This window comes from Myxine glutinosa, chromosome 14 (assembly GCF_964187855.1).
Source record: "Myxine glutinosa chromosome 14, kmMyxGlut1.1, whole genome shotgun sequence".
Lineage (NCBI taxonomy): Eukaryota > Metazoa > Chordata > Myxini > Myxiniformes > Myxinidae > Myxine > Myxine glutinosa.
The window spans coordinates 10,913,096-10,938,597 of record NC_136274.1 but is presented as its reverse complement, the minus strand read 5'-3'; the positions used below and the strand labels follow the sequence as shown (position 1 = coordinate 10,938,597).

Sequence of the window (25,502 nt, the reverse complement as noted above, 5' to 3'; positions counted from 1 at the left end):
GGCTTCATTCCACCTTCTAAAACCCACATATGGAGATAACGACCAACGACACGTACAGACGGAATTGCAAACCTTGTCTCCCACTTTTCAGGGCGTGGGCTAACTATGAGCTTGGCCATCATGGTAATGGGCATGCATGAGATTGGTTCCACTGTGCAGGGTACGGGCTAACTATGACCTGTGGCCATCATGGTGATGTGCATACAGGAGATTGGTGCCACTGCGCAGAGGACGGGCTAACTATGAGCTTGGCCATCATGGTAATGGGCATGCAGGAGATTGGTGCCACTGCACAGGGGACGGGCTAACTATGACCTGTGGCCATCATGGTGATGCGCATGCAGGAGATTGGTGCCACTGCGCAGAGGACGGGCTAACTATGACCTGTGGCCATCATGGTGATGTGCATGCAGGAGATTGGTGCCACTGCGCAGAGGACGAGCTAACTATGGGCTGTGACCATCATGGTGATGTGCATACAGGAGATTGGTGCCACTGCGCAGAGGACGGGCTAACTATGAGCTGTGGCCATCATGGTGATGTGCATACAGGAGATTGGTGCCACTGCGCAGAGGACGGGCTAACTATGAGCTGTGGCCATCATGGTGATGTGTATACAAGAGATTGTTGCCACTGTGCAGGGTATGGGCTAACTATGAGCTGTGGCCATCGTGGTGATGTGTATACAGGAGTGGTGCCACTGTGCGGGGTACGGGCTAACTATGAGCTGTGGCCATCATGGTGATGTGTATACAGGAGAGTTGTGCCACTGTGCAGGGTACGGGCTAACTATGAGCTGTGGCCATCATGGTGATGCACATGCAGGAGATTGGTGCCACTGTGCAGGGTACAGGCTAACTATGAGCTGTGGGCATCATGGTTATGTGCATACAGGAGTTTGGTGCCTCTGCGCAGAGGACGGGCTAACTATGAGCTGTGGCCATCATGGTGATGCGCATGCAGGAGTTTGGTGCCACTGCGCAGGGTACGGGCTAACTATGAGCTGTAGCCATCATGGTTATGTGCATACAGGAGATTGGTGCCACTGTGCAGGGTACGGGCTAACTATGAGCTGTGGCCATCATGGTTATGTGCATACAGGAGTTTGGTGCCTCTGCGCAGAGGACGGGCTAACTATGAGCTGTGGTCATCGTGGTGATGCGTGTGCAGGAGATTGGTGCCACTGCACAGGGGATGGACAAACTATGAGCTGTGGCCATCATGGTGATGTGTATACAGGAGAGTGGTGCCACTGCACAGGGGACGGGCTCACTATGAGCTGTGGCCATCGTGGTGATGTGTATGCAGGATAGTGGTGCCACTGCACAGGGGATGGTCTAACTATGAGCTGTGGCCATCGTGGTGATGTGTGTTCAGGAGAGTTGTGCCACTGTGCAGGGTACGGGCTAACTTTGAGCTGTGGCCATCATGGTGATGTGCATACAGGGGATTGGTGCCAATGTGCAGGGGACGGGCTAACTATGAGCTGAGGCCATCATGGTGATGTGCATGCAGGAGATTGGTGCCACTGTGCAGGGGATGGGCTAACTATGAGCTGTGGCCATCATGGTGATGCGCATGCAGGAGATTGGTGCCACTGCGCAGAGGACGGGCTAACTATGAGCTGTGGCCATCATGGCGATGTGCATGCAGGAGATTGGTGCCACTGCACAGGGGACGGGCTAACTATGAGCTGTGGATATCATGGTGATGCGCATGCAGGAGAATGGTGCCACTGCACAGGGGACGGGCTAACTATGAGCTGTGGCCATCATGGTGATGCGCATACAGGAGATTGGTGCCACTGCACAGGGGACGGGCTAACTATGAGCTGTGGCCATCATGGTGATGCGCATGCAGGAGATTGGTGCCACTGCACAAGGGACGGGCTAACTATGAGCTGTGGCCATCATGGTGATGCGCATGCAGGAGATTGGTGCCACTGTACAGGGGACGGGCTAACTATGAGCTGTGGTCATCATGGTGATGCGCATGCAGGAGATTGGTGCCACTGCACAGGGGACAGGCTAACTATGAGCTGTGGCCATCATGGTGATGCGCATGCAGGAGTTTGGTGCCACTGCGCAGAGGACGGTCTAACTATGAGCTGTGGCCATCATGGTGATGCGTCTGCAGGAGTTTGGTGCCACTGCACAGGGGACGGGCTAACTATGAGCTGTGGCCATCATGGTGATGCGCATGCAGGAGTTTGGTGCCACTGCACAGGGGATGGTCTAACTATGAGCTGTGGCCATCATGGTGATGCGCATGCAGGAGTTTGGTGCCACTGCACAGGGACGGGCTAACTATGAGCTGTGGCCATCATGGTGATGCGCATGCAGGAGTTTGGTGCCACTGCACAGGGGACGGTCTAACTATGAGCTGTGGCCATCATGGTGATGCGCTGGCAGGAGTTTGGTGCCACTGCACAGGGGACGGGCTAACTATGAGCTGTGGCCATCATGGTGATGCGCATGCAGGAGTTTGGTGCCACTGCGCAGGCGACGGGCTAACTATGAGCTGTGGCCATCATGGCGATGTGCATACAGGAGATTGGTGCCACTGCACAGGGGACGGGCTAACTATGAGCTGTGGCCATCATGGTGATGCGCATGCAGGAGTTTGGTGCCACTGCACAAGGGACGGGCTAACTATGAGCTGTGGCCATCATGGCGATGTGCGTACAGGAGATTGGTGCCACGGCGCAGAGGACGGGCTGACTATGAGTTGTGGCCATCATGGCGATGTGCATACAGGAGATTGGTGCAAAAGGCATAATCTAAAAACAATCTTTCGTTTTTGTTGATTGAATCACAGTTTTATTATATTTCTGATGACACGACAAGCACGACTGATATTATGTCATGCCAGGATGTGAAGTTGACAGCAAGCAACGATGATTACTACTTTGTTTTTGAGGACTACCTTTATCAGGTGAGCAGGGGGATTATGTTTTCTTTTTCAGCACGTTTGGAATTCAATGACCACGGTAGATTAACATCCTGCGTCCACCCATGTCCTCCCATCAGGTCCTGCTCTGCTTCTCTCGGGATGCGTCTATCTTGGAGTACTTGAGCACCAACGGTGTGAACCAAGTCGCATCCTTTCAGACAGGGTGGCTCCGGTCTCACGTACCGAATGGTACTGCGCGCATTGTCATTCCAAGTTTCGCTTCTTATTTGTCTTTGGTAGTAGAAAGTAGGTTGCCTGGTACTCCCTGACAGCTTCTTTTGTATGCAGTACACCCATGGGAAGCCAGATGGGATTGATGACTCATTCTTTGATAAAAGATGCATGTAAATGGACAGTTCCTCTTCCCTTTAGCAGATACGAGGTCCCTCTGTGTTTTTTCTTTCTTTTTTTCCACTTATCACTTACCTGACTTGATTTGTGCCGTTGTCACCTTTATCTATTGCAGTTTTCTCCCAACTTCTGAATGCCCTTGTGTTCCCTCTGTGTAAATGAATGAAACGTGTTTATCAATTTTATTGTTTCCTGTCCACTTTACGATGTCCAAGTTCTTTGTCCATCACCATTTAATTCTCCTGTCCATCTGTGTAGGGACTTTTTCCACACTCACTTATTCTCGTCTAAGTATTGTAAATGAAGTTTAAGTTAATTTGAATGTGAAGCTCCAGTTCGATGCATCCTTCTTTGCCCTCGTATTCAAATTGAGCACAGACACCCGCTGGATGTTTTGTAGAAAACAATGTATGGTGACCTTCATCAATATTCATCTTTCAGGTGAAGAACACAGCGAGGTTGGGACTCTCAAATACTCTCCAAACGGTGAGAACCTCACAATAAATATAACTTGCTACTCACCTAGTTAGAATGGTGTTGGCTTAGCGGTTGGGGTGTCGGCTTGGGATCCTACGAGCCTGGGTTCGAAATCCCGGTCGATCGCTGGATTAACGCCAGGGGGGTTGACTCAGCCTGTTATCCTTCCGAGGTCGGCAAATTGAGTACCAGCTCACTGGTAATTCCCTGTGCGTCGCAAGAGGCGACAAACAGGGTTGGCGGCAGGAAGGGCATCCGGCCGTAAAACATTGCTTCAAAAAGGGGACCACGGTGCCCGAAAAAAGGCCAACCCCCGCCCTGCGGGGAAAAATGGCCTCTAAAAGCGGTTCCCCTTCACCTAGTTAGAATGCACCTGGAGCCTAACCTCCAGATTACTACATCTTACGCACCTCTGTAATTGTCTCCCTCAGGAGTGATTCCTTTTCATGGATTCGCCATGTACGGTGAGGTCGTTATTCTGCCAAACCGGTGCAGCCCGTCGCACGACCGAGCAACGGCTCATTGAAACCCTTTGCCTTTTGTAACGTGTCTGATGATTCACTTATTCTTATAGTTATTTTTCAGCTTCTAAGAATCGAAGGTTTTGTGACAAACTCTTATCATTTACTGAATGCACGTGTGAGCAGGATTCAGTGAAGAATTCAGTCTGCTGGTTGTATCATTACTAAGGTTCAACCAACTCACATTTCCTCCCCTGTAGTTAGGCTATGAGTTTATAACTTGACGATTGTAGCGGCAAACCTTTTGAAAAGCACCTTTCATTTGGATCCTTCTTCAGGAATTGAATCAAGGGCCTTTGTCATTTCTTGTGAGTCATGATCAATGGGAATGACGAAGCTGACATTGCTTGCCTGCGTTATCACTTTGATAATGTACATTTAAACCGTGTGTTAACTTCGACAAATTGAAATGCTTGAAATGTCTTTTTACATCTTCCCCTTTATGCAGCTGCCCCTCTGTGTCTCCTGTATAACGAACCTCCGACATTGTACGGCGTCTTCCGTGAAATGTACACAAAGTTCTTCTACAGGCTGCACTGCGTCTCTTCTCACGCCTCGGTAAGTCAATTCATGCTCTTGCCTTCATACTCAAATTTCAATTTGATCGCGATGATGAACGTGCTTGATCCCTTCACGTAGGGAATCGTGAAGCTGTGCTTGCTTTTTGAGTCACTCGTCAAAGTGCATCAGCCGCAGCTTTTCCTTCACCTCCATGACGTCGGGGCACCACCGTACGTTCACAATACGGTTCAACTATTGTGAAAGTAATGCTCATAATGTATACAATCGCTATGATTGATGCTTTATAAGATCAACAATACGTCAATACAGTCTTGTTTAATCAGTGCATTTGTTCCATGGCTTCTGATGCTTTCCTACTCAATGCTTTCCAAAGGCACATCAACCATCCTCCCCTATGATGTAAACGATTCTCTGTAAGTGTCTATGTGTGTGTACATCTAAAAATCAAAGAAAAAAACAGGGCTATGATAATCTCCATTAAGTTTTGCATACATCTTGGTAGTACCCAGGGTAAGGTCATGGGCACAATCCATCTCTCCTCGTCCCACCTCCCTGTGATGGAGAGGAACTTACGATTTTCACCTGTACATGTGCCACAGTGCAAGTGGTTCACCGACCCCTACTGCACATGGGGGGGGGGGGGGGGGGGGATTATTAGCCACAGCACAAAATATACTTGCTCCACCTCTCCCACGATCCCTACTCCCATCCACCCTCTTTCTTTTTTTCTCTCCACCCTCCCTTTCTTTAGAACAACTCCCCCAACAGTGTGTTTCTGACTTGTATAAACTTGAAACATTCAATTCACGAATCAATTGGCGAGATCTCATTTAATTGTTACATTTTCCCATCTTGCTTATATTTTCATTGAGAGGGCCCTTCTTTGTTGTGGGCTCGGCCCTTCCTCTTCTGTGTGAATAAAAAGAAAAAACCAACTTCCTAACTGGCTCAAAACTGGGTTGTCTATGTAAGCCCTCACGCTTAAATAACGGTAACCTCACATTCTCTTTTCCCTTTTCTTCAATCCCACCCATTTTCTCCTCTCTTTCTCAATTAATGTAGTCTATCTCAACCAAAACCCACTCTCCCCTTTCATGTGTATATACAGTCACGTGAAAAAGTAAGTACACCCCATGTAAGGTTTTGACTTTTTCAACATATTTCAACGTACAGCTATTTGATCTTCATTTCAACAATATTGATAGATAAAGGTGATATAATACAACAAATATCATGAAACATTTACATTTTGTAGTCCATTGTATAATTTAAATAAACATAAATGCAAATTTCGCATGTGGAAAAAGTAAGTACACCCTTTTTTTTTTTTTTTTTTTTTTTTTCTATACTGAATCGAGGCTCGTGAAAGAGCTGACAACCGCGAGGGAAAGACAAAAGACAGCACATGGGGACCACGAGGGAAAGACAAAGACAGCACATGGGGACCACGAGGGAAAGACAAAGACAGCACATGGGGACCACGAGGGAAAGACAAAGACAGCACATGGGGACCACGAGGGAAAGACAAAGACAGCACTGGGGGACCACGAGGGAAAGACAAAGACAGTACAGTGGGACCACGAGGGAAAGACAGTACAGTGGGACCACGAGGGAAAGACAAAGACAGCACATGGGGACCACGAGGGAAAGACAAAGACAGCACATGGGGACCACGAGGGAAAGACAAAGACAGCACATGGGGACCGCGAGGGAAAGACAAAGACAGTACAGGGGGACCGCGAGGGAAAGACAAAGACAGTACATGGGGACCGCGAGGGAAAGACAAAATCAGCACATGGGGACCGCGAGGGAAAGACAAAGACAGTACAGGGGGACCGCGAGGGAAAGACAAAAACAGCACATGGGGACCGCGAGGGAAAGACAAAGACAGTACAGTGGGACCACGAGGGAAAGACAAAAACAGCACATGGGGACCGCGAGGGAAAGACAAAGACAGTACAGTGGGACCACGAGGGAAAGACAAAAACAGCACATGGGGACCGCGAGGGAAAGACAAAGACAGTACAGGGGGACCGCGAGGGAAAGACAAAGACAGCACATGGGGACCGCGAGGGAAAGACAAAGACAGTACATGGGGACCGTGAGGGAAAGACCCTTGGCTCTAATAGGTGGTATTGCCCCCTTTGGCAGAAACAACCTCAAGTAGGCGTTTCTTATAACTGTCTACCAGTCTCTGACATCGACTGGGAGAAATTTTTGCCCACTCCTCCATGCAGAATTCTTTCAGCTGTGCGATGTTTGAGGGGTTTCTTGCATGCACAGCTCGTTTCAAATCCACCCACAACATCTCGATGGTATTTAGATCCGGGCTTTCACTTGGCCATTCCAGAACCCTCCATTTCTTTCTTTTCAGCCATTCCTTGGTGGATTTACTGGTATGTTTAGGGTCATTGTCATGTTGCAAGGTCCACCTTCGGTTGAGCTTCAACTTTCCGACAGATGGCCTCACATTATCCTCAAGCACCCATGAAGAATTCATAGTGGATTCTATAATGGTTAGCTGCCCAGGCCCTGATGCAGCAAAGCTGCCCCAAACCATAATATTTCCACCACCATGCTTTACAGTTGGTATCAGGTTCTTGTGGTCAAATGCTGTCTTTGGTTTTCACCAAATATGTCTTCTGGGACTGTGGCCAAATAGCTCTACCTTTGACTCATCTGTCCAGAGCACATTGTTCCAGAAGTAGTCCAGTGGAAAAAGTATGATATTGGGCTGAGGTGTATTCTTTGGTATATACAATGTTTTATTGTTGTTTCTAAGTGTTTGATATCTACTGATAATAAATCAAGAGGGTGCCAAAGTCGCACCCTTGGGGAAATTTTTTTATACACATTTAAAAAAATGAATCGTTAATCAAAATATGCCTACTTTTCGGACAGTATTAAATCCTCCAATATTGAACACACACAAGTACTGTGCACACAACACGTTTATTTGACCTATACTATATCATATTGTGTTATTTTCATTAATCTTTGAACCAATATACCCTTCTTTCGAACACAATATACATTTTTCCACACATAAACATCGTAATATTTGATACAAAATTGAAATATGCGATGGCTGAAAGGAAATAACAACAGATAGTCATTAAGCTTACGTGTCATCGGACTAGTCATCTAGCTCGTCATCAGCGTGGGAGTTGCCGGTTTTTGTTCGCTCATTGCAGCAGTCGTCACTCCCGTTGCAGCTGCAGAACATGGAGCAGGCGAGTTGGGCCACAACACATCCACATCTGGCTGTTGAGCATGGCGTGTTTGACGAACATGCACATTTGATGATTTGCAGAACTTCAACAGGAACAGGTGGCACCTTGTCTGCCACTGTCACTGGAACCAACCCCTGACCAGATTCATCCTTCGACCAGCCATACCGAACAGGATCCAGACTGGGTGGGTCAGGGGACAAAGCAGACTTCCAGAAGTGCTGGTCTTTGCCGAGGTGTTCATTGGCAAACTTTAGTCTTGCCCTGATGTTCTTTCTGGACAGCAAAGGTTTCCTCTTGGCACACCTCCCATGTAGATCAAATTTGTGCAGCCTCTTTATAATGTGTTACGGATTCGTCACTTCCGTCTTTGTGGTTTTCATCCACTGGAAGCATTTTTAGTTTCCTGTACTATTATTGTTATAGTTTGAGTGAAATGGAGATAACTGTCTTCAAAAGGAAAAATTTGTGTTTTAAAAGAAAAACGAAATGGATTGGGAGAAACCGGAAGAAGAAGAGGATGAGGCTAAAGCGGAGCAAGTGAGGTCGGAAGACCAAGGCCGAGCTGCTTTGAGGTATCGAGCGGACGCTGGCGAACGTTGGTCACGAGCGAATATTGGTTTCCCCAGGAAAGGGATTCCTGTGACAGAGTCGATATCGCTGTGGCAGATAAACCTGCGTGACAGGTTTTGCGGTTGATTCCAAAAAGTGAATCGTTGTTGGAGAGCAGGTACGCCTCCATTACGGGCCTGTCCGCCATTTCACCTCGCTCCAGCCATTTCACCACGCCCCAGCCGTTAGCCTGGTTCGCGTGTGTGTTGTGGATTTTGTTTGGGGAATTCGTGGTTTTCTGCTTGGGGAGCCGCTGCTTGTTCATATCAGCGTCGTTGTCTGGTGAACCGAAGGTGTGAATTCCCAGTCGCCTTTTGGGTGAACTTTTGCCTGACAGACGTCGGCCCGACACCCACCCAGCGGCTCTTCGGCAGCGTTGACTGTCAGCCGTCCGGGGTTCTGGTCTCGATATGACCTTTTTCTTGTGATCACCGGAGCGTGGATCGACTTTGGCCTGGTGCCGGGACAGTGACTTTGGGGGTGTTACATTTCGCTCACGTGGAGCACCATGAGTTATCGAGTTAAGAAACTGGTGGTACCATCATAGGAATTATAAGGTATTTTGTTGTGCAATTGAATTTATATTGTACTTGTGCATGTGTTATTATTGTGCGATATTAATACAATACTTGGTTTTTGGTATTAACTGTTTGGTGTGGTTTCACCATTGGTCATTGGCACACATAATAGCACATCTTTCTGCCATGACTCCTTTCGGTGCTCGGAGGTACACCATGACCAGGGTTTGGAGAGGAGCACGTAACAAATGGTAGACTTGTGCACTTTGACATCAACAGTGGCAAGAGCTACCTGTAGGTCCCGTGATGACATTCTGGGGTTCTTAGAGACTTCTTTCAGCATCTTGCGGTCTGCTCTCGGGCTGAACTTGCTGGGGCGGCCGGGCCTGAACAAATTGGCAGTTGTTTGGAATCTTCTCCACTTGTAGATGATCTTCCGGACAGTCGAATGATTGATTTCAAATTGTTTGGAGATATTTTTAAATCCCTTCCCAGACTCGTAGGCATCTATAACCTTCTTTCTGAAGGCCTCAGAGAGCTCTTTTGATCTAGGCATGGTGATGCCGCACACCTCAACAACAAAGAGCAAACCAAACTAAATGTCTGAGGTTTAAATATGACAGGTTCCTCCAAGATCCTCTCCAACGACGTTCTAATCATTTGCACCTGAGCTGGTGCACCTGATTCTAATTTTAGGTATTTAAAGTAGTGATAAATGTAGGGGTGTACTTACTTTTTCCACATGCGAAATTTGCATTGATGTTTATTTAAATTATACAATGGACTACAAAATGTAAATGTTTCATGATATTTGTTATATTTATATCACCTTTATCTATCAATATTGTTGAAATGAAGATCAAATAGCTGTATGTTGAAATATGTTGAAAAAGTCAAAACTTTACATGGGGTGTACTTACTTTTTCACGTGACTGTATATATATATATCTTAAGTAATAGCTTGCAGTTGGGATTAAAATTAAATGAATCCATCTTGAGTTCTCCAACCTTTAATGTGCAAAATAAATAACTGCTCGAAGTTTCGATCAGCAAGTTTAGATCAGATCAGTTTTTGGTTTGATTTACGGTTTAAATTTGTATGGCACGAGTTTGTTCCAGAATGGCATTGATTGGTGGTTTTGGTGTCCCCACCCCCTTTTCCCCTTGATATAAGGGAGGGTGTAGAATTGTTTTTCTTTACTCTTGAGAAAGGTCAGTGGATGCACGGTTGTCCGTGTTGCTGATCGAAATGTCGAGCAGTTATTTATTTTGCTCATTAAAGGTTGGAGAACTCAAGATGGATTCATTTTATATATTGTAACGAATGTGGAAACGTTACAATGTGAACGTTACAAACGTACGGTACCACCCTGTAATGTAAATAATGGTCGCAGTCAGCGTCCTAGTTAATTGCATGAAAAGTACACGCAGGTCACGATATATCTTTTAAATAGTGTATTTCCTTATTCCATGTCGGCTAAGTATGTGTTTTCCCACTAGATTGACTTTGCATTGTATCAAACAAAACAAGCGTAGGCCCTTCCAATTTCCCCAAAACCTCCCTTCCAATTGCCTTCCGCATTTTGGCCGGTTTTCTTCAAACCACCATTGGCCACGAGGTAAGGTTGGGGAAGAAAGGCGTGTCTCCACCTCGTCATAAGAAGGAAGGAGTGAACCAGCCCTAACAGCCAATCAACACCGCGGTGAGTGACCCGGTAGGCGTGCCCTCGGAGTCGGCGGCTTGATTTCGCTCGAGGTGATAAAAGCGACTGCAAGGGACTGCTTTGGGTTGGGAGATGAGCTGCGAGATGACCCTGGGAGAGGAGCAAAAAGAGGCTGCACCAAAAAGAGGCGGTGAGATGCGAAACGCTCCAAGCCAAAGAGGAGAGGTACTCGGCAAGGAGACCAGCTTTGGAGAGACGCGCTGAAAGGAGGGAGACGGCCCCACCCCAAGGAGAGGAGCAGGTGTGCCGAACCAGCGCGTAACGTCTACCACAGTGGAGACACGATGGAGGGTTTCCCGCCAAAAACCGCGAGGAATTGCGAACGGCGGCCTCCCGACCTTGCCGCCCTCTCAAGCCTACCTGCCTGCAATATCCCCTGTGTAAGTGTGAACGTCCTGTCCTGCTCGTTTGTCTTGGGGCTAAGTAAAAATGAATAGTGTAAGTTAAGGATTCGCTGTGTTACTGCTTCTTCCATCCATTGCTTGTGTGTGTATAATAAAATCTGTTCTTCCGCCGTATTCTTCTTCTTCTTCTTTTTCATTCTCTTTCGGTCGCTTTAGAGATTTCCCGATTGAATATCTGTGGGGCGATCTGGTCAACGTCGGGTGGAATCGGGTTTTAATCAGGGAGGAACTGTTCGGACGCGGTTAAATACACCACCGCTCGGTCAATATAACATCTAAAAGCCGCGTCTGTAACATTTGGTAGTCAGGAGTGGGGATTTGGAACCCTGGACCAAATTTTGGACACCAAATTGTACAAATCGTCAGTAACATTTGGTGTCGAGGAGTTGGATTCGAACCTGGGACTAAATTTATTTAGCCCAAATTTTGGACACCAATTGTGTTAGTACAGTAACATTTGGTGTCGAGGAGTTAGATTCGGACCTGGGACTAAATTTGTTAGGCCCAAATTTTGGAACACCAATTGTACTATTAGAGTAACAATTGGTGTCGAGGAGGGAGATCGGACCCGAAATCGGACCCGAAGCGCGCTTAACGCGCTCAAAATTACAAGCTGCCGAAATTTATTTTGTTTTATAAAGCAAAACCCGAATTTTGAGATCGCGCCATGGACAATCAAGGCGATCGGATGTCGGTGGGAGAGATAGACAGGGTGGAATCGACCCAGGACATCGGGGAAATGTAAGTGGGGAAAATGGTGGAGGAGAGTAAAGAAGGTGTGGTTGAGGGGGTATCAGGTGCACAAAATGGCGCTCTCGCGCACGTGGTTGAGGGGGCCACGGCGGCGGAACCAATGAGCGCGGCCCAAATGCAAGCCTTCATGACCCAATTGATGGCAAAAATGGATGCAATGAGGGACGAAAAGAGGGCTCGGAGAGAAAAATTGGGAAACCAAATTGAAGCAATAACCAACAGAATGGGTGACCGCATGCAAAAATGGGGGGAGACCATGGATCGCATGGTGGGCGAAAGGGTCCCAGGGGTGCACGAGGAAGTAACGCGGGTCGAAAAGCGCTGGTTGAGCGAAGCGGAGGAAAGCACGGGTACAATGACGGGGGTAGAAATCGCGACACGGGGCTTGGAAAAGCCGGCGACCGCTGAGGTAGAGGAGGGTGTTTTGTTAGAGCCAGCGGTCGCAGAGGTTAATAAAGAAAAAGCAGTAGCGGGAATTAAAATTGAAGAGATGACGGAAGTAGCCCGGGAATTGCAGGGAGAAATGGATTATGTACAAAGTCCCTGCTCACATCACGATGCTGTGCTTAACCCGAATGGAAGTTTGCAGGTTCGCGTGGAGAAAAGGTTCCCCCAGGTGAGTCGTGCTGTATATTGTGCGGGTAGATTTTGCAGGAGGATGTTTAGCGACAAAAGAATTTTCGCGCGCTTGGGATCGAGGAAGCACCCGGGCGTTGGTGAAGGGTCCCGTGTGAGTGAAAATGGCACGCGTGGGAGGAAAAAGTGTGCGTCGGCGAGTGGGTGTGTTATAAAGTGTGGGAGTGAAACCGAGTGCGAGCGAGAATGCACGTCGGGGTGTACGGAGTGTGACACGAATAGTGAGTTGGTGGTGGCGCAGGTGCGAGAGGGCACATCGGAGCGCGAGTGTGAAACCGAGTGCGAGCGAGAATGCACGTCGGGGTGTACGGAGTGTGACACGAATAGTGAGTTGGTGATGGCGCAGGTGCGAGAGGGCACATCGGAGCGCGAGTGTGAAACCGAGTGCGAGCGAGAATGCACGTCGGGGTGTACGGAGTGTGACACGAATAGTGAGTTGGTGATGGCGCAGGTGCGAGAGGGCACATCGGAGCGCGAGTGTGAAACCGAGTGCGAGCGAGAATGCACGTCGGGGTGTACGGAGTGTGACACGAATGGTGAGTTGGTGATGGCGCAGGTGCGAGAGGGCACATCGGAGCGCGAGTGTGAAACCGAGTGCGAGCGAGAATGCACGTCGGGGTGTACGGAGAGTGACACGAATAGTGAGTTGGTGATGGCGCAGGTGCGAGAGGGCACATCGGAGCGCGAGTGTGAAACCGAGTGCGAGCGAGAATGCACGTCGGGGTGTACGGAGAGTAAGGTGGTGGTGGAACGTGTGCGAGGAAGCACACCTGAGTTGGTCATGGCGCGGGTGTGGGAGAGCCCATGTGAGCGCGTTAGTGGGTGGATGCAAGAGTGCACGCCCATGGTGAGTGTTACGGAGGACGTAACGGAGGAGAGGTGTGGACCAAAGTGTGCGCAAGAGTGTGCGCGAGAGGTGTGGTGTGTAACAGGGAGAGCGTTGGTGGAATGTACGGACGGCGTTGGAACGCCAGGTTTTGTGAGGGTGAAAGGGGTAGCGTATGCTTGTAAGCATGCAAGTAAAGCATCGATGGTAACCGGTTTAGTGGTTAGAGCGACGGATAGCCGATGCGAGCGCTCGGTGCGAGGGGGGGTGCTTTGTTGGGTGCGAGGCCCGGCGCGGATCGATGCTGCGTCGCTTCTCTTCGAAGCGTCGTTGCCGATTCGGGCTTGGTTGGCCCCGCCCCGCACGGTCGAGTCCGGGCTTTGTCGGGCGAGGCGACCGGTCCGGTTCAAGGGCGAGTGGGAGGAGGCGGAACGGTGCCCCCTCGTGGGGACGGGGTTCCGACCGGGGGAGATTGAGCCATCGGGCCCGGGACCGCAAGGTGCCGCGCCGAGATGGTGCGTGGAGCCTCGGTCCAACCAAACCACCTCCCTTGAACCGAAAGCCGGACGGATTCAACCTGCAGGCAACCAAACCACCCGAATTCATTGCTCGGCTTTACGAAGCCGAGTTTAATGATGTCATGACGCACCGAGGCTAGGATATAGCGGACTGTGATGATGGTGATCGTGATAGTGATAGTGAATTGATACGAAATTTCGAAAGGTGGGTAGAATTGGCAGTAAATGGAAAATTTTTGAATTGGTTGGAATCTGGACGAACAAAATTGATAGTGAGAGACCCCCGATGTGGTGGGATGGCAAATCCACCATCCCTCACAGATGTGGGGCAAAGGAGCAATAGCTTATGGGGTGTATGGCAGTAAAAACTAGCCCGGGTGGGTTAGGTTATATTGATAGGGCCCTAGCGAAGATGACATTAGGTGACGTTAAGTTTAGTTAGTGACTGATACCTGTAGTGGGGACGCAGGTAGATTAGGGTGGATTATAATGACGTGGGAGCGCAATAGTTTAAAGGGACGACTGGGAAGCGCAAGTTTCAGAGGGGAGTAGTTAGCTGAGATGATGCCGTGTGTGTGAGGATTGAACAGGTGAGAATGGAACAGGTGTGATTGCACAGGTGTGCAACTGAACAGGTGAATGGAGCAGTGTATGAGGGAGTAGTGGTGATTGCGTGTTGTGCTGACCAAATGGTCCAGGAAGAAAGGAGGGTGCAGGTGGCACCAGGTATGATTGCACAGGTGTGCAACGACAGGTGAATGGAGGACAGGTGTGTGGAATAAATGGTTGTATGGAATAAATGGTATGGAGTAGTGGAATGGATGGTCGTGGAGTGAGAATGGTGGAAATTGTGGAGTGGAGTGGATGGTGCGAAGGTGTGAATGGGGGAAGAGTGGACCCCCATCACGGATACCCGGGGCGGGTAGTGTAAGTGTTAGGTAGAGGGTACAGGTAAATTGTGGTTGGATATTGGCATCTGTGGTGCGGGTGACAGAATGGTATGTGGATGGGTGCATTGGTGTTGTGGGAATGGCTGGGCGTGTAGCCTGTTAGTGTGTGTAGTTGGTTTGGGCACTCCACCACTGTGAGGATGTCGGCCAGGTGAGGCCGCAGGTGGGCTCTGGGAGCCGGTAGTAGTTGTTGTGGATGGGGCCCGAGGATCCGGAGGACGGACCCGGGTAGCCCAGTGCCAGAGGGCACCATGGGGTGACAGAGCCAGGAGAGGGGCTGTCCCCAGTTAGTTAGGTTAGGGTGAGGAGCTAGGTAAGCTCGGGTGGCAACTACAGTGGTGGAGGTGTGCAGGTGGGTAGACCTGTTGGGAGAGGTACACGTCGCAGCCCAGAAATTGTGCTAGAGCACCGGGAGATGAATCGGGGGAGTGAGACCCCAAATTGAGAAGCACCACAGTTGGTCAATGGGAATTGGTTATTAGAACCCATAGTGTAAGTTGGCCAATGGATTGGCAGGGAAAGACCCCGGGTAGTGTAAAGTGTGTTAAAGTCATTTAGAGGATAGTTAGGATGAAGGATCTCCTCGCACCATCTGCATCCACTCACCTGAGGTGACAGGTACTCCACACCATGCCATGTTTTGATTATTTTTTATGATGCAAATGTTTGGATTGTGAGACGCATCATGACGTGGGTGTGACATTGTGCGTAATTCCATCTCTCCCTCCTTATGAGGATTGATGATGAATTGGTGATGGCAAATTTTGAAGTAAAGGGATTGTGGAGACGAATTTGGTATAGGGGAAATATGGGGAAGACGTGACAGTAGTGACGAATTTGTAAATGGGTAGATTTTTTGTACATATGGGGTAAGGGTAGGGTAGGTGACAGGGGGGTGACGTACGGTAGGGACGAGCTTTCTCACTTCGCCCTCCGTACGCATTTCACCTTGCATTGCCTTATTGACGTGCACCCTTGTGACCTTACCCCTCGCTCAATTGTCTTTCTTTTGTCTCCCACATGACCTGTGCGCCATTGAGTGCCGATGGGAGCGTGCGTGAGGTGGCCATTGTGCGCCCGAGATTCCCAGAACCAGCATGCATTGCGTTGATGTACCACTTTATGGACCGCTGTTCTGCGGCCAAGTACCACTTGATGGACCCCAGGTTCTGGGGCAGGGCACCTCTGTTGGAAACCGGCCATAGTGGCCAGGGAATCTTGCTTGCGGACCTCGGTAAGGTGGCACCTATGCCAAACAGGTGGACCACCCTTAGTTGGCCCCTGAGGCCCTAAATAAAAATGGACACAAGTTGTGCTTTTTATTATGTCCAAATAGGCCGCATGAAGCCAGAAGACGTCGGGAAGAACATCGGCCCAGCAGAGAAAGAGAAGACCACCACCAGTTGTTTTGTTGTGTTTATTATGAACCATGGTGACCGCACCGGATGGTGCTTTTGGGTGCTTTGTGGTGTTTGGTGCTTTTGGGTGCTTTGGTGGTATTGGTACTGGTGCATCGATGCAATGCGTGCTGTCTCCTCCCTCCCAACAGGAATTTCTTTCTCTTGTTCCCTAAAAAGAAAAAAACAAACAAACAAAACAAAAAAAAAACACAGGTCCTGGGTTGCGTTGTAAATAAGAAATCACGTCATTGTAAATAATGCTCCCCACCGTAAATGTATAGTTTGAGAATAATTCCGTAATTCGGTTAGCTGTGGGCTTGAGTCTGTTAGACAGGATGCAATGCAATAGGGGGACATACTTATTTGTGTTTTAAAATTGTCACACTCAGGGTCAGGTTAATTGTAGAGGGAATTACACCTACGTGTCACACTAAGTTAAAGTCTAATAGGCCTGAGTACGGGCCTGAAGAAAGGAGGGTGCCGTGTAACGAATGTGGAAACGTTACAATGTGAACGTTACAAACGTACGGTACCACCCTGTAATGTAAATAATGGTCGCAGTCAGCGTCCTTGTTAATTGCATGAAAAGTACACGCAGGTCACGATATATCTTTTAAATAGTGTATTTCCTTATTCCATGTAGGCTAAGTATGTGTTTTCCCACTAGATTGACTTTGCATTGTATCAAACAAAATAAGCGTAGGCCCTTCCAATTTCCCCAAAACCTCCCTTCCAATTGCCTTCCGCATTTTGGCCGGTTTTCTTCAATCCACCATTGGCCACGAGGTAAGGTTGGGGAAGAAAGGCGTGTCTCCACCTCGTCATAAGAAGGAAGGAGTGAACCAGCCCTAACAGCCAATCAACACCGCGGTGAGTGACCCGGTAGGCGTGCCCTCGGAGTCGGCGGCTTGATTTCGCTCGAGGTGATAAAAGCGACTGCAAGGGACTGCTTTGGGAGATGAGCTGCGAGATGACCCTGGGAGAGGAGCAAAAAGAGGCTGCACCAAAAAGAGGCGGTGAGATGCGAAACGCTCCAAGCCAAAGAGGAGAGGTACTCGGCAAGGAGACCAGCTTTGGAGAGACGCGCTGAAAGGAGGGAGACGGCCCCACCCCAAGGAGAGGAGCAGGTGTGCCGAACCAGCGCGTAACGTCTACCACAGTGGAGACACGACGGAGGGTTTCCCGCCAAAAACCGCGAGGAATTGCGAACGGCGGCCTCCCGACCTTGCCGCCCTCTCAAGCCTACCTGCCTGCAATATCCCCTGTGTAAGTGTGAACGTCCTGTCCTGCTCGTTTGTCTTGGGGCTAAGTAAAAATGAATAGTGTAAGTTAAGGATTCGCTGTGTTACTGCTTCTTCCATCCATTGCTTGTGTGTGTATAATAAAATCTGTTCTTCCGCCGTATTCTTCTTCTTCTTTTTCATTCTCTTTCGGTCGCTTTAGAGATTTCCCGATTGAATATCTGTGGGGCGATCTGGTCAACGTCGGGTGGAATCGGGTTTTAATCAGGGAGGAACTGTTCGGACGCGGTTAAATACACCACCGCTCGGTCAATATAACATCTAAAAGCCGCGTCTGTAACAATATATTTATGTATATATGGTCACTCACGGTCTCAATTAAAATGGCTTTTGACTTCCCCCTACAGGCTGCGCATTGCTTTCAAGTGGCTTGTGAGGGCTTTCTCTGGATACCTGGCCACTGACCAGGTGCTTCTTTTGTGGGATCGAATGCTGGGATTTGGTTCTACACAAATCCTTGCAGGTAGGTGACCCTTACAATAACCTCACAAATACGGTGGGTTTCCATAAGTCTTGAAGAAAAATACTCAACTTTTTTTTATATATTCCCACAATTTTTACTACTGTAAACACTGGGGTCCATCAAATGCCCCGTTTTTGAAAAATATTCTCATATTGATCTAATCATACTTTTTTTTTGTTACACTATGTATTTCTGTTACACTACGCATATAGCATTTCTGTAAAATATTTCGGATTTTAGATTTTATTTAAACCACCCGCCAGGATCGGGTAAAAACTGCATGTTGGGCAGCTGAGAATATTTTTCAAAAACGGGGCATTTAGTGCACCCGAGGAAACACTTTAATACATTGAAACTGTCATCCCGGTGATTCACATGCAGGGTGATTCATCAATGTGTGTGCCATCCCTCGGATAGACACGAAGCGGGAATCCCATCTACCAGCATTAATGTAGTTGATGGACGTCAAAGATCACACGGAGTCCTTCGTGAAGAATAGGGGAGAGCTATCGCCGGCACCCTGAACAAATTACAAATTCCTACCCTAACCTCAGTCGAACGTTAGGTCTGGCCTGCCGGTTTGTGAAAGACTTGGGCCAAGCTTCCCCTGGCCAACCCCACACGCCCTTCGGAGTATTTGTGACCGCTAAAGAAGAAGAAGACCTAAATAAATTTTAAAAGTTTTCTTGATCTGTTTCACAAGGATTGATCAGTTGCTGCACTCTGTTTAAATAACTCACAAACGTTTCCAATGCAAGCATTATAGCTCATTTTCTTCACGGTAATAAGCATGAATTGATGATGAACATTTAACATTCAGTAACTTTTTATTTTTAATATGTGTAATTAAATGCAAAATATTTGAGTGTTTTGCAGATTAAATTCCCAAAATGTAAGCATCCCATAATAGTGTGCTGATGTTGTGTATAAATCATCATTTATTTAATCATTACATATAAATAAATGAACAAATCATCTTGTCCATACCAGACTGTTAAATATTTACATACCATGAAATTATCTCAATGAAGCAAAGTGGATAACCTTGTACAACCACTTGGAAATTGGAATGAATGTCGACACACGTGCCATGGTTATTGCGACGCTCCGATCTTTTGTGTACACCAATCAAATGGTCATTCGAAAATAAGTTGAACAAGAACGACACTCTTCGACGTCACGACGTCGACTGATATGCCTCCGCTCACATTACAACAACAAAAAAAACAAACAACAACAGGCATTTTAAGGCCATTTCCCCTGCTAGAGCGGCGGTTAGCCTTGCAGGCCCCATGACAATGTTCTCCATTTTGCCATATTTTCTGCATCTCCCCTTGTTAACCCCCTTGCCCGCATTTCTTCTTCGACCATCTTTAGCCAAGTCTTTCTCGGTCTTCCCCGTCCTCGACTTCCTTCTACATTCATTTCCATCACTCTTCTCAACCAGTCACTTTCATCCTTCCTCAACACATGACCAAACCATCTCAAACTGTTTCTCTTCACAGCATCAATCACAGGCTCGATTGCCATCATCTTTCGCAATTCATCATTTGTCTTCCTCTCTCTCTCAACGATACTCCGCACATCCACCAAACCATTCGCATTTCCACCCTTTCCAGCCTTCGTTGCTGCTCCACGTTCATTACCCATGTCTCGCTCCCATAAATCATAACACTTCTCACACATGCAGCATACACCTTTCCCTTCAGCTTCAACGACACTCCGCTCCTCATCAGCACGCCACTCAGTTCCCGAAACTTCTTCCATGCACATCTCACTCTAGCAACCGTTGCTGAGTCTGATCCACCTTCTCCATTCAGCATGTCTCCTAGGTAACAAAATGTTTTCACACCTTCCAGCTTCACGCCGTCTCCAAGATTCAACTCAACATTTCCTCCATCTGCAGATCCCTCTGTGCACACCTTACACTTGAATGTATCTGCCACACTGGTTAATGACCCTCTCAGACCACTACATTTTTGATGAACCCACTCAGCGCACATTGTACATTGAATGGAGTTCACTCCGACACCTTTCCTGCACACAGCACACGGCCACTTATTTTTGTTTTCTTATTCCCTTGAGTACCAGTTCCCTGGTAATTCCCTGCTTGTCGTAAAAGGCGACAAACAGGGTTGGCGGCAGGAAGGGCATCCGGCCGTAAAACATTGCTTCAAAAAGGGGACCAAAAAACAACAACAACCATGGTCCCAGAAAAAGGCCAACCCCCGCTTGCGGGGAAAAATGGCCTCTAAAGGTGTTTTTATTTTATTTTATTCCGTCTGTGTTTTATTTTTTATGATGGTTAACTTACGGTGTCACCAAAGAATAATTTCCCTGAATATGGGACAATAAATATTTATTATGAAATACTTTTTGAAGGACAGGATTGGACAGATGCAAGGACACTGTTTTAGAGACAGATCATGAGACAGACAAAGGGATAGATGTGAATAGTAAGCTTTGATATACAGAGATGAGACACACGTTATTTTATGAACTAGTAAATTGTCCGTGCCCGCATGGGATTCCAAACGCGGTCGGGATGAAGGAGTCAAAAATGCAAATGGTGTCTTCTGCCATCGAGACGGCAACCTTGGAGCAACAATTCCCATTTATTGCCACATCTGATGCAATTTAAATGCTCTAATGGCGCTGAGGTGCTCCTTTTGAAACTGTTTTTCGATATATGTCGCTTTTTGATGCCTAAGGTGCGAAATAAAAATTTGTATTGGTGCTAAAGCCAGTGACCAATTACATATTAATATTACGATACCGAAGGATCGTGTGAGGTGGAGGCAGTGAGTGAGAGATGTGATACTGGATGAAACAAACCAGAAACCATAAACCATGTTACAATGTGAAAAGAGGAGAACCTTCTCCAGGGTTGCAATGTGGGATGGAGCGAGGCCCAGCCTGAAGTGTAAACCCATACGCCATTGCATGGTGCAGGTAGGCATGTTAAGTGAGTTAGCCATTTAGTTGACATGGTTTAGCCAGAACAAATAGGGGTGAGATTGGGGCTCTTAAAAGGGATTAAACTTCTTCTTCGGGACCTTGCTCATAAAAATAAATTGTAGATTTAACCAGACATTTCGAATGAATTAACAGAGTGAGAATGTGAAGCTGGCTTGGTTTTGTTATCAAATTCCAGGTAACAAACCAGCTTATGGTGGTCTTGAGATCACCTGAGAAGCATATAGCGACTGCCTGCCAGCCGCTTCTGTGTTGGGAAGGATGGAACCAAAAAATATAACAGTAGGGTTGTCCGACGAAGCAAACACCAGACATATTGGTCAGATAATGCCACTTGGATGATCAGCAGTTTCAAGAGGGATATCTTAAGAATAAGGAGGGTCATGTATGCTGTTGACTGAAAGTTCAACAGGAAGTGTCACCATTAAGGTATGTATCTTGGTCCATGATATTGTTACGTTTGTGGGGGTAGGGATACCATAGACCAGGTAGAGTGCATAATTAGCATGCTCTGTATGTCGTGATGAAGAAGAAGAACCACCGTGTAACAAGTAGGGAATTTGTATTAGCCCGGATGTCGTGTGAAGTGTGTCTTCGTCCCCATTACGAGGAGTAGGGTATAATTTACTCAGGGATTATGGGTAAATTATCCCTTGTATGTCGTTACCTCTGTAATTTATTTCCTATGTCCCTTTTGGCACCACACCATAGACACTAGCCAATCGCGCGCATTTGAACACCCTAATTAAAAACCTACCGGAAGCCAGGACATTGAGCGCTGCCGCTGATGACATTGACTTTGGAAGCGCACAGGACGGGCGGGTCGAGGGCCAAGCCCAGAAGGGCAGTGATTGGTCAGGCTTTTGATTGGCACAAGGCCGGGATAAGATGGGACTTGCTGATAGAGGCAGGGAAGGGCTGGTAGGGAGGGACTCGCTGATTGGCGAAGCAGCCCAGATGATGTCAGAGCCTAGGTGATCTAAGAACGCGCTGGCGGACATTTTTCGGGCTTCTTCTTGGCTTGTCACACTGGCAGACATTTTCTACCTCTTAATCTTCGCTTTTCGCTCTAGCGGTCATTTTGCTCTCTTCTCCTTGGCTCCTCGCTCTGACCGAATTCCCTCTTGCGCTTTTTCTCGCCTGGACCTCGTACAAACGGTGGCATTTTTCTCTTGGGCTCAAGGGAGCGAAACTGAACGGCCGTGTTTGGAGATCTTGCTGGTGGTCGTGGGGAGGAAGAGCCGCGGCTTTCCAAGCAAGAGCGACGGGTGGACGAGCGCTGCTGGCTCGCTGCAATGCGACGAGACCCGGAGTGAGCGTGACACACAGCAAGGCCTCATTCCCGCCAACGAACATGCGGTTTCCGCCAACCAATGTGCGGTCCCACCAACGAACAACGAGACGCATATTTATTTTCAGTTATCTTTCCCTTTCGTCTGTCTTTGGGTCTGTTTGTTGGGACGTCCAATTTAGGAATTTAGTTTATCACGCATTTTCTTTGTACCGGCATTTATTTAAATAAATCTGTTATATTTGTACATTTTAAATCCATTTGCATTTGAGTTATTTATTTCAAGCGTGGAGACGTTGAGTGGAAGCCGTTCAGGTAAGGCTACGGTTTCTCCCCCTCCCTCTTGCTTCCCCACACGTATTCTCTGCTAATTGAACTGAACGCCTTGGAGTAACAGCTTGTTTGGTCATCCGTGCTACCCTAAGGTGTTCACCAAGGGTAGTCACACGACAATATACTCTCTTGGCTAATGTCTGCAATGATTAGTTGACGGCATCTTTCTGTGATTTGCACAGTTTTGAAGTTTTCTGCTGATCCCAAAATGTTTGCTTCCCCAGTGCTTGCAGCTGCAGTGTTTATACTACGAGCCGAAAACCTCATGGAGAGTTCAAATCTGCTCACAGCGGAGGTGAGATGGTTTTTAAATGGATACTTTGACCGAATTGTTCAATTTCTTTTTGTTCATTGAGCTTTTCTTTTCAAACGAACCATTTGGGAATCGCAAATTCCTCCCTTTAAAGAGTTAAATGAAGTAATTACTCACTTGGATGATTTTCGGAATCTCACCTAAGGGGCTGTTCACACTTATCAATATTGTAACGATCACTCACCCCCGATCAGACTCAATCCTGGTGTTGCCAGAGTTAACACACTGCGTGATGGCCTGAATGCGAAGGCTTTAATTTAAATTACAGAACGCTATTAGGCGGCTCGGGAAAAGGTTATAATCTTCAATTTGCTTGCACACGCCAAGAACCTAACTCACGTGTGCTCGCTGGCAATTTACTCGCTCATGGACAAGCAATGGTCGATCCCACAACTACAGGAATAACTGAAGTGGTCATAGAACACCTTACCCCAAAGTCTTGAGAAAAAGGACATGTGAAGGGTCTTTTCAATTCTTGCTTTGTGTTTCCTTGCACAATCTATATTTCCTACAAGCCACCATTTTGTCTGCATTTCAATATTCCCCAACCCTGAGAGCACGAGCATAAAAATCGATTGGTCGAGACGGCTTAAGATGGTGTAATATTTTGTCCAAGTACTGCTAAACTGGAGGTTTTTGGAAGTTTCAAGGCGATTTGTGTTCCACATTGTTCAATTATGTAATTAAATTTAAATAAAATAAAAGCTTTAAAGTCTGCAGGAAAACAAAATTCTGAAAAAAGAAGAAGAAAATAATTTAAAAAAAGAAGACTTTATCGCCATTGATGCAGCATCTTTTACACCACCTTCTATGATTTTGAATTTTGGAATGAATTTCAATTTTGTTTGACTGTCAGACAGGCAGACACAGTAAAATATAATCCCATTCCTTTCTGCGCATGTGCTATCGGGACACATTCAGAAACAAAGTATTGCTAAACCACAGGTTTGTTTTCCGATTCATGTTCCGGTTATTGTTCATTAAATTGTATAACATTAAATTGTTACACATAACATTAAATATATATATATAACATTAAAAAAGTACAACATTAAATTGAAATTAAGTAGTTAGTCGATCATAAACTGACATTTGTATAGACAGACAGACAGGCAAGTGAACCAATTGCTTAACCCCACTTGGTGCTTCACATGCATGGGGTAATAAATAATGAAGCTTAATTAAATGTGTATAAGAAACTGGGGCAGCAAGCATGCAAATCAACAACGAAATTGATTTGATGAAGAAGAAGATGGCTTTATCAGAAAAAGCACTCTTATTATAAACTCGAAAGATCTTGGTCTAATGTAAACTTAACCTACCCCCAATGACACAGAATCTCCCAAGAGGCAGTCACACATGCACGGAAAGAGAAAAAGGGTTGGAAAATGCGGGGAGGATAAAATAAATAAAAGGATGATTCAGGCCTGGTTGAGTCGAGCGAGTCGCCCTCTCGACAGAATTGATGTACGAACAGACTGCACTTTTCCCACGCACGATATGCCTCGAGGTGGGTCTCCGGCCGGTCTGAGTGAACTTGGCCTTTGCTTCCCCAGACTCACAGCACGGGGTCTGGGGAAGCAAAGGGGGGAGTAGGGACAAAGGGGGGGGGGGGGAGAGGTAAAGAGGGGTGGGCGGTGGAGGAGGTGGGTCTCAACAACCCCAGTCGAGTTATACCAGAGACTTTTAAAATGGTACGTGCTGCTTCCTTGCTTGAAGCTCGGCATTTAGAATGATAGAGCACGGACAATCCCTGTCGGTTGGCATCCATTGGGAGGAGGAAATTCCTCCTGAGGTGAAATGTTTGCGGTGAGAAAAGTGACGCCATTGTTATGGCATCACGAGTACCCAGAGTATCCCAGGAAGTGACGACACTTCCATCAAGCTCAGTGGCTACAAGTGTTTGTTATGTGTGCATGCATGCATGCATACTCCATTACGAGCCTCAGACCATTGGGGAAAAAAATGCTCTGATGGAGTCCTTGGTGAGGGCTTCCATGGAGAGGCTGTGAGAGAAGGCACACACTTCTCACTCTGTGAATTTCCCAACTCTCAAATGAACTTACTCCTCCGAAACTCATTTGACACCGTCCCTTCTATGACGTCATGGGGCACACCCATTGGTTACCCGGCTTGAGCACACCATCGATTCGTCTGATTCAAATGACAAGTGTGTGGTACTCGGTTCAAAAACCCTTAGTTGTGAGGCAGGTGAGGAGAAAACGAAATTGTATTAATCAAATAAATGATTACGAATTAAATAAATAAATATTAAATCAAATAAATAAATGAGAACAAATTACATTTAACATTGAAAAATACAAAGGGATGGAATGGAGACCAGGCCCTTCTGAACAATGTCTTGGCAGATCTAAATTGGGGTTTACAATTCGTCTAGTCTGGACATGCCGCCATTATACCATACAACCAA

At 47.2% G+C, this 25,502-nt stretch overlaps 1 protein-coding gene across 4 annotated transcripts in view; it reads left to right on the top strand.

Moving 5' to 3' along the window:
- The window catches only part of TBC1D19 (TBC1 domain family member 19), a 208,673-nt gene that overhangs the window by 173,979 nt on the left and 9,192 nt on the right, over positions 1 to 25,502 (top strand). For all 4 annotated transcript variants that reach the window (XM_068135177.2, XM_068135179.2, XM_068135180.2 and 1 more), the window contains 8 exons: positions 2,872 to 2,934; positions 3,030 to 3,141; positions 3,745 to 3,789; positions 4,212 to 4,244; positions 4,750 to 4,859; positions 4,941 to 5,032; positions 18,043 to 18,158; positions 22,983 to 23,053. In XM_068135177.2, the coding sequence (XP_067991278.1) occupies positions 2,872 to 2,934; positions 3,030 to 3,141; positions 3,745 to 3,789; positions 4,212 to 4,244; positions 4,750 to 4,859; positions 4,941 to 5,032; positions 18,043 to 18,158; positions 22,983 to 23,053 (642 nt within the window). The remainder of the gene's footprint in view (positions 1 to 2,871; positions 2,935 to 3,029; positions 3,142 to 3,744; positions 3,790 to 4,211; positions 4,245 to 4,749; positions 4,860 to 4,940; positions 5,033 to 18,042; positions 18,159 to 22,982; positions 23,054 to 25,502) is intronic.